The 12,774-nt window shown below is 56.4% G+C and overlaps 1 protein-coding gene across 1 annotated transcript in view; it reads left to right on the top strand.

Moving 5' to 3' along the window:
• Nucleotides 1–283: 283 nt before the first annotated feature.
• Nucleotides 284–12,774, top strand: part of EPHA8 (EPH receptor A8) — a 33,405-nt gene continuing 20,914 nt past the window's right edge. Inside the window, exons 1-3 of the mRNA XM_061187023.1 lie at nucleotides 284–377; nucleotides 5,731–5,795; nucleotides 11,662–12,325. Of these exons, the coding sequence (XP_061043006.1) occupies nucleotides 284–377; nucleotides 5,731–5,795; nucleotides 11,662–12,325 (823 nt within the window). The remainder of the gene's footprint in view (nucleotides 378–5,730; nucleotides 5,796–11,661; nucleotides 12,326–12,774) is intronic.

Here is a 12,774-nt window from a genome sequence, read left to right as displayed (position 1 = left end):
TGTCCGCGGGTCGGTGTCCGCGTTGCGGGCTCCGTGTCCCGCCCCCCCCCCCCGCCTCGGTGCTGATTGGCTCGGCGCCGTGACGGGCCGGCCCCCGCCCGGGGCGGCGGCGGCGGCGGGCGCGGGTGCCCGCGTGTGCGCTGCGAGTCGGCTTGTGCGCCGGTGTGTGCGCCCGTGTGTGCGCCCGGCAGCCGGGTGTGCGGGTGAGCAGGGAGCGCGCCGACGCGCGGGCCGCCGCGGCCGAGCCCAGGGTGCGCGGCGTCCCCGCCAGCCCGGCCCGGCCATGGCCCCCGCTCGGAGCCGCCTGCCCCCGGCGCTCTGGGTCGTCACGGCCGCGGCGGCGGCAGCCACCTGCGTGTCCGCGGCGCGCGGCGAAGGTGAGCAGCGGCGGCGGCGGCGGCGGCCGCGGCGGGGCGGGGCGGGGCGGGGCGGGGCGGGGCGGGGGCGAGGGGCCTGGGGGCGCGGCGCGCGCAGCCAGAGCGAGGCTCAAGTTCCTTTCCCTCGACCCCGAATGCCAAAGGAGCTGGGATCCCTGGGTCTGGGGGGGCAGGCGTGGCACCGCGGGACAGACATGGGGTCAGGGGATAGAGCGATGGCGATGGGGACAGGACTGAGGGAGAGGGACCGGAGGGCTTGAGGATGAGGGACAGAGACACGGGGGCAGGGACAGGAGGACAGGACTGAGGGATTCGGAGCCGGGGACAGGGAACTGAGGCTCGGACACTGGGGATGAGGAGACAGGGCGGGGGGACAGAAGACAGGAGAAGAGGTACAGGGCAGAGAGGAGACAGGGCAGGGGACAGGGGTGGGGACAGAGGACAGAGAGCAGAGTGACAGAGGGACACAAGGATGCAGGGTGAGGTTCAGAGAGCTGAAGGAAAAGGGGCTGCGGACGGCGTGGAGAGATGGGGACCAGGAACTGGAAAACGAGGACCAGAGAACAGGACTGGGTTTGGGGGAAGATGGGAATGAGGGGCAGCGAATGAGGGTCTTGGAAGTGGGCCGGGCTGGAGGGTTGGAGGACTGGGGGAGAAGGAGGGACAGCAGCCAGGGAGTGACAGCCGGAGGGGAGGCAGCTATGGTGGGCACTGGGGAGAAGGAGCCAGTGAGGAGGGGGCTGAGGGGGCTGCAGACGGACTGAGGCAGGAAAGGCCCTGGAGAGCTGAGTCTTGTCCGGAGTCAAGGCTGGGGCAGTCCGGTCACTCAGGGGACACAGGGTGGGGGTGAGGGCTGAGCAGTCGGAACCAAAAGGGTCTGGGTCTCCACACACCTACGTGCAAGCGTGCACGCGTGTGCACACACACACGTACATCTTAGCCCCCCTGGACCCTCCAGGTCCAGCTCAGGATGCCACCCTGGGTTCTGCTCCTCACCCCAGCCCCTGCCCTGGACCTCCTCTGCTTTTGCAGCTCTGCCAGGAGGAGGCTAGACCTGGTGCTCTGTGCAGGATCCTGGGACTGACATCCTGGGTCCAGAGCTGCGTTCTCACCCTGGCAGGATGAACTTCCAGGTTCCAGGAAGCTCCAGAGCCAGTGTTCCTCATCCACGCTCAGATATACCACAGATCCACCCCTCACACACGAACGGCTCACAGAGATGCAGTCGTACCCACAACCAAACATGCACAAACAAACACATGTTAGGATTCACACACATAGACCCAGGCCTGTAGAGACTCATGTGCATGGACAGCCCCCTCCCCACGCCATAGTCAGATGCACGGAAATGCGGCCAGTACACGTGTGCACACATATACATGTAAAGATTCATGCACATGAAAATGTGCACATCCGTGGGCAGACACCACACATATAAAAAGACCCTCAAACTTGCATTCATGTCCACAGAAATGCATGTGCACAGAATAAACGCACACAGACATAGATAAACTCATAATCTCCAATGAAACGGGGGCCACGCAGGGAGCAGGGACCATAGCAAGGGAGCTAAGGGGAAGAGTGCACAAGGGGCCTGGGAGCTCTGGGAGCTGTGGCCTGAGGACACAGTTTTCCCGGGGCTGGGTGGGGAGAAGGGGACAGTTTCTTCACCCAGCAGGATTCTGAAGGGCCCACATCAAGGCTCTGGGCATTGGGTGGTGCATCCCCAGCTCCTTGCTTCAACTCTCTTCTCCGGCGAGGAGCCAGCACCCTCCAGAATCCAAGGCTGGCAAGCCCCAGAGCCCCTGGGGAGGGGACTTTGACCAGGCTCCCGAGCAGAGGACAGACCATTAGCCTGGGAGAGAGGATGTGTCCAGGGAGGGGCGACAGTTGGGGAAGAGGCAAGGTCTCAAAGAGAGTAAGGGGGGACATCTGTCAAGGGTGAGAAGGAGGGAGACGTTGTCCAAGGGCCAGCCCATACCTATCTGATCAACACAGCAGGGTACCCATGGCTGGACATGGGTTACCCACGCAGGTCTGACAGTCCTGGGTGGAGACCTGGGGCATGGGTTCCATGTAGAACAGCCAGGAGTCGCTGGGCTGGTGCAGAGCCAGGATCGGCCAGGGAGACTGTTGGAACTCAGGGAGGGGACTCTTTACCCAGTTGGGGTCCTGCAAAGGTGACAGTGCCCCAGGCTGGCCAAGTGCCCATATGCCAGGTCCCTCACAGTGCTGGGGACGGTCCTACACCTGCAGAGATGCCCCTGAGCCCCACCAGGCTTGAAGCCTTATCACTCTGTGGTGTGGATTATCCACCACTTTGGGGATGATCTCCGAGGCATTCACATCTTGGCTGACATCCCCTGGCCACCCCGAACTCTCCAGCCTCACCATCATGCGCTGCGTCGTCAGGGAATGTAAATCAATTTAGGTATTAGTCTCAGCGAAATGGAATGGGGGAAGGTGACAGTGCTGGAGAAAAAAACAAATCGCATAATGCCTTCCACAGTCGAACAGGAGAGGCTTAGGAATTATCTGTGCTTCTCAGAGCAGGAGAGGGACCCATTTGATCCCCCAGAACAGCCTGGCAAGTAGGCCCAGGAAGGATGCCTACAGACATCTTGCTGACGAGGAAACCGAGGCACAGCGGGGTTAAGTGGTTGCTTCACTGAAGGCCCTAAGAGACCATGGGTCCAATCCTCCCACTTACAAGTGGGGAGACAGGCCCAGAGAGGGTCATTGACTTCACACATGTCACACAGACCTGCAGTCCAGCCGTGCAAGAGGCAGGAGAGAGCCCAGCCCAGGCGAGCAGAAGGGTTGGAATCCCCAAGGGGACTCAGGCCCAAGCTGGATGGGCTTAACGCTGGGATGCTATCCAGCCCTGATGAGCCCTCCTGTGGGCCTGGAGCTTCCCATGAGAGACACTCTGTGTTCCCCCCACAGAAGGGGACATGAGGTAGGGAAGAAGGGGACAGAGGGGGAGGAGGGGAGGGGATAGACAGAGAAGGGTCTGGAGGGAATTGGAGCAAGCAGCCCTGGAATACTGTAACTCTTCCTGAATCCAATAGAATCGACTTTTGACTTATTTTTGGATTATCTGAGCCCCCTGGCTGACTGATCAAGAAGCAGCTGCAGGTGTGGTTGGGGATTTCCAGAGGGGAGGGAAGGGTCTAGAAAGTGGGGTCTGCAGGCAGTTGCCTCTAGAGTCAGGGTGTGAAGGGGGAGAAGTCCCAGCGAGGGACATTCATTGCCCCTGGGTAGGGGCAGGTGTGAGCTGTGTCCCGGTGATGCTGGCGAAGGGCTGAGACCCCATCTGGGATGTGGGTTGGGGCGGGGGAACCCACACGTCCCCTTTCCCCACCCTCTGCCCAAACTGGGCCCTGCTGGTCTGGGGGAAACTGCAGTGCGGCCCCCTCCCCCTCCCCCCAGCCAGCAGGAGGAGAGAGCTCGCCTGACCCAGTTTTCTCTCCATTGCCTGAGAGGGAGGGAGGGAGGGAGGGAGGGAGGGAGGCGGGAAGGCTTCTCTGCCTGTGCCCCTGGCATGGGGCCGGCTGGGCTCGGGGAAGGGAGATCCCTCTGCAGACATTGGCTCCATCCCCTGATCCCACCTGGCCCCTGGAGACCCCGGGGAGGACCTCAGAGGCCCCTTCCTGGTTCGGCAAGTCCTCTCTCCAGCTAGCCTCTGGGGCCCCTGACAATGGGTGGGGAGGGTGAGAGGAGGAAGAGGAAGAAAATCAGCGAATAAGAGCATCCTCACTCCAACATTTCCTGAGGACACTTGTCTCCATCTTGGAGGGGCAGGCGCAGAGCTATGCAAATCTCAGGCAGAAGGACACCCAGCCTCTCTTCGGGAAAGTTCCAGGAGGGCCCCGTTTGAACCCTCTGTGACCTGCCGGAGTCCGCAGATTGGGTTGTTTGGAAGCCCCTGGTTGCTGGCTGGGAGAGGGGGTACATAGAAGAGAAGGTGAAATGAAAGCTGTGGGCCTTGGAGCCCAAAGCCCTTTCATCGGCTAGATCAAAGGAAGCAGGGTCCCAGAGAGGTGAAGGGACTTACCCAAGGACACACAGCAGTTAGAGACAGTGCTGAGATTCAAGCCCTGCTCTTCACAGTTTAGTGCATCTTTATCACCTTAAAGTGAGTGGGTGGCTCCTAGGTCCCAAGAGAGAGGCAGGAGGGCCAGGACTTAGGGAATAGGAACCAGCTTTGGTAAGGCATTGACTCCAGACTTTACAGTTTACCCTCGCCCACCCTTATGTATTATTATCCCCATTTTACAGATGAGGAAATTGAGGTTCGGTTAACCTGCTACCAAGTAGCTGTATTGAGATATGAGCCCAGTGATGTCTGATTCCGAAGGCAGGCTCTTTTCTCCACCCTGTTGTTGGTACTTTGCAGGGTCCCCTTTGAGGGTCTGGCTTAGAGTAAACTTGCCTTTCAGGCCAGCGCTCCTTCCCACCACAGTGACAGCCCAGAGGTTCTGCTCCTTGGGCTCAAGCTACCAGGGCTGGTGGCCTTGTCTGTGGTGCTCTGGATGCCAGCCCTGCAGCTACACCTGTGGGGCTCCAGGCGTGTTCCTGATCTTCACTGAGGCTCAGTGTTTTCATCTGGAAAATGGAGATAAGAATGAACACCTTTCAGCCTTGTTGTGCGGGCCACAGATGAGGCATCTCAAGCTCCCCTAGCAGAGCCCAGCACATAGCAGGTGCTCCCTACGAGGCAGCTCTTCCTCCTCCAAAACCGTCCACGTCCCACGTGCACAGAGGACCTGTTGGTGCGAGGCACCCACTGGGAGACACTGGTGATGGGAAAGCCGGGGCCAGTCCTCTGGGGGGAGGTTTGACCTCACAGTACGAACGTCGGTGGGTGCTTTTGAATGCCATCATGTCCCATGAGTGGCCCAGGTCATCTTCACAAGCCCCTGTAAGGCAGGCATCACTGTCACCCCATTTTAGGGAAGGAAACGGGGGCTCGGGGAAGGGAGGAAACTTGCTCAGGGACACACAGCTTCTAACTGACAGAGCTGGGATTCTGACCCAGGACTCCTGGACTGCTGAGCCCAGCTGTTAGCCACCCCACTGCACCACCAACCAGGGTAGCCTGGCACTCGGGGCAGCTTGTATTCTGGGAGGTGAGAAGGTTATGTTTTGGCTGTGATGGTGGAAGAAGGCTTCAAGGAAGAGAAAGAACTTGAACTGAGCCTTGAAGGATGGGGAAGTGAGAAAGGACCCAGAGACTGGAGCTGGCGTGTCTGGGCTGAGAGCAGACCAGTGTGGCCAGGCTGGGCTGGTCCTATGGGACTGGGGAAGGGGGGCCCAGGGGTCTGATGTGCTCTTGTTTCCTGTTCTACAGTGAATTTGCTGGACACGTCGACCATCCATGGGGACTGGGGCTGGCTCACGTATCCCGCTCACGGGGTAAGTGATGGGCAGTGGGGCCAGTGTTGTCCCTCTGTGAGCAGGGAGAGGCTGTGACTCACAGTCTTATCATCAGACAGATCAAAAGGAAGCAGAGGCCCAGAGAGGTGAAGGGACTTACCCAAGGACACACAGCAGTCAGAGACAGAGCTGCTGATTTCTTAAATTTAGTGCATGCAGACCTTTGGGATTCCAGAACCAACCCTAGTGCCGCCTCCCAATTCTCCAAGTCTGAGGCTTGGATGTGGGATGCTTATGTCTGTGTCCCAGGCCCATCTGGCCTCCATGGTCTTGGCACTGTGCCTGGCACGCGGTGGGCCCTCATTAAACGTATTATCATTATCATTGTTATTACTGTGTAGTCTGGTTACATCTCAATAAATTTCCTCCTACAAACGTGCTCAGAAACGCACACACACAAGCACACACATCCCCACCATAGACACAAACGCATCATACACCCAAGACTTCTTTCATGAACACTTTGGCAGCCCCCATGCCTCTGGAGACAGAGGGATAATAATATGTTGGTGATGATGATGATGATGATGATGATGATGATGATGATACTGAGCTGGTATTTGAATATTTCTTTACTTTGGGGTAAGATTGTCATCTGGGCTCTCTGTGGCCTGTGACTGGGGTCAGGACGAGCCCAACCCCTCTCTCTCTGGGGGTCTCGTCCCCAGGTATCAGTAAGCTGAGTCTGCTGTCATCAGCCCCGGTGCACCAGGCTTCAGGGAGCTGGAGGGGCAGGCCAGGGGCCCCGAGAGCCCGGAGGACCCCCTTCTCTGCCTGAGAAGGTCAGCCCTGCCTGAGGACAAAGGCTGGGTCCTGGGATGTCCCTTTACCCCCCAGGGCCTCAGTCTCTCCCTGTGAAGCACTCTTTTGTGTGTGCCATGTGGCTGTCTCCCGGGGTGAGCGTGGGTGTGAAAGGGCTTCGGCACGGTGAACCGGCTCTGCCAGTGGCAGGGGCTGACCCGTGAGCAGGTGGGCTGGGTCAGCATCTCCCCTGAGACCCAGCAGCTAGGAAGGAATGGGCCTGGCTCCCCGGGTTGGCTCTGGGTGTCTCTGTCCCTCTGTCCCACTCAGAGCTTAGGACTTGTTTTTTAGGGTAACAAGAAGTTGGAAGGGTTTTAAGCGGGGGGTGAGGAATATGGCCAGACTTGGGTTTTGGTCGATCACATTGGTGATCTAAGGTTCTTTTGTTTACTGGGTGCTGTAAAGAGTGGCTCAGGGAATTCCCTGGCGGTCCAGTGGTTAGGCCTCCGCACTTTCACTGCTGAGGGCACAGGTTCAATACCTGGTCGGGGAACTAAGATCCCGCAAGCTGTGTGGCACAGCCACAAAAAAAAAAGAGTGGCTCAGAGTTACCTCATTTCGTTTAGGAGTTAGAACAAATAACTTATCTTCACATAGCTCTTAACAATTCATGGACATTATCTCATTTCATCCCCACTACCAATCCTGCAAGTGGGTGCAGCCACCCCATTTCACAGATGAGGAAGCTGAGGCTCAGAGCAATGAGAAAATACTTGCCACCGTCAGACAGGTTCCAAGTGATGGATGCAAACTCAGATCTCTCTGGGCCTGGAGCCCGTGTTGAGTCCCTTGTGCCACCTTGTGAAGGGGTGGGAACCAATGCTGCATTATCTACTGAGCCAGGGACCACCTCCCATCATTATGGGGCCTGGAGACTGGGCTTGCCCAGAGAGGAAAGAAGGTTTCCAAACTCTAGATCTTGAACCTGTGCCAGGCTGGCAGGTGAAACACACAGATGCCCACATCCAGTGGGTCTGGGGAGGGGCCTGGGAATCCTTTGTTTAATAAGTGTCAGCTGGGTGGAGAGTGATGGTCCTTGAGGTTCCATCCACCCTTCTGATTCTGGAGTCTGTTAAGCACCCTGGGTACCAGGGTCATCCAGGGCTGTCTCCAGCATCACAAAGTTATCAGATTGTCCGGCATGCCACACGGCCTAAAGCCAGCGGTGCTGGGTCTGAACGAGCTGGTGCTCTGCCACCTCTAATCAGTGTGACTCAGGCCAGTCACTTTACCTCGCCTCCACCTCCTCGTTTATAACACAGGGATGATCACAGAACCTGCTCCATGCAGTTTTCATCCGTGAGATGATGCAGGAAAAGGACAATCGTACTGGCGAGAAACTAGACGCTCTGAGAGCTTAAGCATCTCTGCTAAGGTCAGGGGAGTCTGGCCCCAGAACTCATGCTTTTTACCAGGCTGCGCCCCTCTCTTTGGACCCCTCCTTCCACATACTCGGTACTGCTCCACCTTACCTGGTGAATTAACAGCCATTCGTGAACTTTCCTCTTTATTGTCTCGCTTGATGAAGTAGATGAAAGGGGCAGGCATTAGCTACCCCCTTTGACCTATGAGAAGCCCAAAGCTCAGAGAGGGAATGTGATATACCCAGGGATGCACAGCTGGTTTGCTGCATTCTGTTCCGGGAAGGGGACAGAGTTCCAGAGCGGTGGTGGGGGTTGGGGGAGGAGTGTGCCAGGGGGTAGAGAGGTGGCTGGGGTGGGAGTGCCCCAGGCGGAGAACAAGGCTGATTCCGCCCTTTCCCACCCTCCAGGAACTTATGCCCCTCTGGGTGTCTGCAGCGGCCCCTGGGCTAAGCCAGGCCATTGGCACTGGTAGAGCGGCTGGAGCAGACTCGGACTGAGCTGATTAATTTATCCAGGTCCCTGGCAGGAAACAGACAGCGAGCAGCTGGCTGGCTCTTGGGTGCTCCATTAATTGTGACAATGACTTTAACCCCAGATGTGACTCAGTGCTGCCCAGCGCCCCGGCTGCAGAGTGGGGTGCAGCGTGGGGGTCCTTCTTGGGATGGGGGTTGCAGGAGGCACGCAGGCTTTCCGGTGAGGCTGGCACGCCCTGGACTGCTTCCCCAGTGGTCCCTAGAGGCAGGCACGGGTGGGCTGGGAAGAGGCTGCCAGTTCAGCATCATAGCAGTCCTGTTCCTCGGGTGCCTTCTGTGCCAGGCCCAAGCTAAGCACTTTGTAGGCATCTCCTTTCATCCTCTCAAGCCTCACTGAAGTGGGGCCTTTCTGAACCCCTCTTACAGATAAGGGCACTGAGGACTGGCACATATAACTGGCCAAGACGAAGTCAGACCGAGGGGCTTTCGTCAGGCAGGAAAGACTTGAGATGCCCACAGTCCCCACTCTTGCGCTTGTGGGACAGCTCAGGACCCCACAGTTTCTCAGAGCCCCGTGAGGCGTGGTCTTTACCTCCTTCCTCCCCTCCCCCACCCCCTGCTTAAGCAATAGCATCTCTAGTTCAAGGACAATACACATAGAGGCCCAAGAGAGAAGATCAAAGCACTACGTCTCTGGTGGAGCCAGGACAGGGACCCAGAGCCTGTCCCCTCCCTCTGCCCTTGGCCACCAGCCCCTCCTCAGAACCCTCCAGAGTCCACTGAACTCAGCCCAACAGTGACTGCTCCTGGCTCATCAGCATTCTGCAGCTGAGGAAGCTGGGGCCCAGAGAGGAGCAGCAATTTGCCCAAGGTCACACAGCCATTTAGAGACTGACCCAGGCCCAGAACCCAGGCCTCTCGACTTTCGGATCATTTCACAACACTGTGTCTTCAGTATGACTCTTCTGTGTCCAAACTGGGCTTGCTGAACATTGCTGACACTTCCCAGCTTCTGCTGGGGCTCGTCCCTCCCATCCCTGAAAGAGGGTCCTGCTTCAGCCTACAGGAAGTTTCGCCATACCCTACATGCCCACTCCCTTTGGTGTGTCACCCTCCACACCTTGTCTGTGAGGATGTGAGGTGCTTGGGGGCAGGGAGTATTTCTGGTGTATTTCTTTCTTTTTTTAAAAAAAAAATTGTGCTAAAATACACTTAACATAAAATTTACCATCTTAACCATTTTTAAGCCTACAGTTCAGTGGCATTAAGTACATTCACGTTGTTATATGACCATCACCACCATCCATCTCTAGAACTCTTTCATCTTCCCAGACTGAAACTCTGTATCCATTAAACTGTAACTCCCATGCCCCCCTTCCCCTGGCCCCTGGCAAGTACCACTCTACTTTCTGTCTCTAGGAATCTGACTTAAGTACCTCAAATAAGTGGAAGCATACAGGATTTGTCCTTTTGTGTCTGGTTTATTTCACTTTGCATAACATCCTCAGCGTTCCTCCATGTTGTTGCAAGTGTCAGAATTTCACTCATTTTTAAGAATGAATAATATCCCATTGTATAGATACACACATTTTGTTTATCAGTTCATCCACTGATGGACATTCGTGTTTCCACCTTTGGGCTGCTATGAACGTGGGTGTGCAAATCTCTGTGTCCCTATAAATTAATAAATATTTATTTATTTATTTATTTTTATTTTTATTTATGTATTTTTTGGGTCTTAGTTGCGGCACGAGGGCTCTTCGTTGCAGCGCGCAGGCTTCTCTCTAGTTGTGGCATGCAGGTTTTCTCTCTCTAGTTGTGGCGCATGGGTTCCAGAGCACGTGGGCTCTGTAGTTGCGGTGTGCAGGCTCTCGTTGAGGCACGCGAGCTCAGTAGTTGTGGCGCACGGGCTTAGTTGCCCCGCGGCATGTGGGATCTTAGTTCCCTGACCAGGGATCGAACCCACGTCCACTGCATTGGAAGGTGGATTCTTTTACCACTGGACCACCAAGGAAGTCCCCCCTGCTTTTGTTTCTTTTGGGTGTACACTCAGAAGACGAATTTATGGTAATTCTATGTTTAATTTTTTGAGGAACTGCCATAGTGTTTTCCACAGTGACTGCACCAGTTTACATTCCCACCAGCAATGCACAGCGTTCCTCACCAACACTTGTTATTTTCTGTTGTTTTGATAATAGCTAATGGGTGTGAAGTGGTATCTCATTGTGGTTTTGATTTGAATTTCCCTAACGCTTAGTGATGTCGAGCATCTTTCCATGTGCTATTTAGCCATCTGTGTATCTTCTTTAGATAAATGTCTATTCAAGTCCTTTGCCCATTTTTTAACAGGTCTGTTTGGTTCTGTGTTGTTCAATTGTAGGAGTTCCTTACATATTCTGGATATTAATCCCATATAAGATATGTGATTTGCAGATATTTTCTTCCATCCTGTGGGTTGCTTTTTCACTCTGTTGATAGTGTCAGTGATGGTCACTGGTTTATTTCTGAATCAGTGATTCCCGGCCAGCACCTGGCACAGGAGCAATCATACTCAACTTTCCCACATCCTGGTACCCACCTTGTGTGGGATCCAGGCCAGCCCGTGAGCCCCCAGCCTTAGTTTGGGGGCAGAGGGAACATCACACACAGCAAAGCAGAGGGAGTCCATCCATCAGACAGTCACTCAACAAGCACCAATGCAGGGGTTGCTGCTGAAGGATTTGAGGCGGGGGCTGCAACATAATCAGGTTCATGCATTAGAAAGGTCCTTCTGGCAGCTGATATGGAAACTGGACCAGTGGGCTCACTGATTTCCCCAAGCAAGTCACCCAACTCTGGGAGTGACGGAGTAGCCGTGTAGAAATGAGGTCAGAGCTTTGTAGCTTTGGCATCAGTTCCAGTCCCGGCTCCATCACTCACTAGCTATGTGACCCCAGACGCGTGGCTCTATGTCTGAGCCCCTCTGTTCCTCATCTGTGAAAAGGCAGCAAATAACACTTCCCCAGAAGGATGTGACACTCTATGAGATCACTTCTGTAGGGTGCATGGCATCTGGTTGACAGTCCACTGGAAGGTCAGCTCCTTGAGGCTGCAGAACATTCCGTCTTCTTCCCCAGGAAGCCACCAGCACAAGTGCATGTGGCTTGTGGTGAGAGAGGGCCAGGTGCTGCCTCTCGTTTCAGCTGGCTGTGCTCTCTCTGCCCGCAGTGGGACTCCATCAACGAGGTGGACGAGTCCTTCCGGCCCATCCACACATACCAGGTGTGCAACGTCATGAGCCCCAACCAGAACAACTGGCTGCGCACCAGCTGGGTGCCCCGCGACGGCGCCCGGCGCGTCTACGCCGAGATCAAGTTCACCCTGCGGGACTGCAACAGCATGCCCGGCGTGCTGGGCACCTGCAAGGAGACCTTCAACCTCTACTACCTGGAGTCGGACCGTGACCTGGGCGCCAGCACACAGGAGAGCCAGTTCCTCAAAATCGATACCATCGCGGCCGACGAGAGCTTCACCGGGGCCGACCTGGGTGTGCGGCGCCTCAAGCTCAACACGGAGGTGCGAGGTGTGGGCCCCCTCAGCAAGCGTGGCTTCTACCTGGCCTTCCAGGACATCGGTGCCTGCCTTGCCATCCTGTCTCTCCGCATCTACTACAAGAAGTGCCCCACCATGGTGCGCAACCTGGCCGCCTTCTCGGAGGCGGTGACGGGGGCCGACTCATCCTCGCTGGTGGAGGTGCGGGGCCAGTGCGTGCGGCACTCCGAGGAGCGGGACACGCCCAAAATGTACTGCAGCGCCGAGGGCGAGTGGCTGGTGCCCATTGGCAAGTGCGTGTGCAGCGCGGGCTACGAGGAGCGGCGGGATGCCTGTGTGGGTGAGCGCGCCTCTGTGCGGGTGGGCCGGCAGCTGGGCTCAGTCTGGGCAGGGATGCCGGGGGCCGGGGAGCAGGGTTGGCACGGTCAGCAAGCTCCTGAGTGGTGCACACAGCACCTGGGAAGATGCGTGAACCTCCAGTGTTCCCGTGTCACCAGGCCACCCACGTGTGTGTTGTGTGTGTGTTGTGGGGAGGGAGACACACCACGACCAGGTGGACCCTCCGTGGGCATCGTGATGTACCCAGAGAGGTACATCTCTGGGCACCAGTGTGATTGGGAATACTACTGGGTACGTACCTGTGCTAGGGAGCAGTGATGTGACCTAACATGTCCAGCATTATTCTAAGTACTTTTCACGTATTAACTCATTTAATCCCCACAACCAGCCGGCGAAACAGGAACTACTATTACCCTGGTTTTAAACATGAGGGCACTGAAGCACAGAGAG

This window comes from Eubalaena glacialis, chromosome 3 (genome assembly GCF_028564815.1).
Source record: "Eubalaena glacialis isolate mEubGla1 chromosome 3, mEubGla1.1.hap2.+ XY, whole genome shotgun sequence".
NCBI lineage: Eukaryota > Metazoa > Chordata > Mammalia > Artiodactyla > Balaenidae > Eubalaena > Eubalaena glacialis.
Note: the sequence above shows the minus strand (reverse complement) of the source record. Positions and strands in the feature narration are given on the sequence as shown.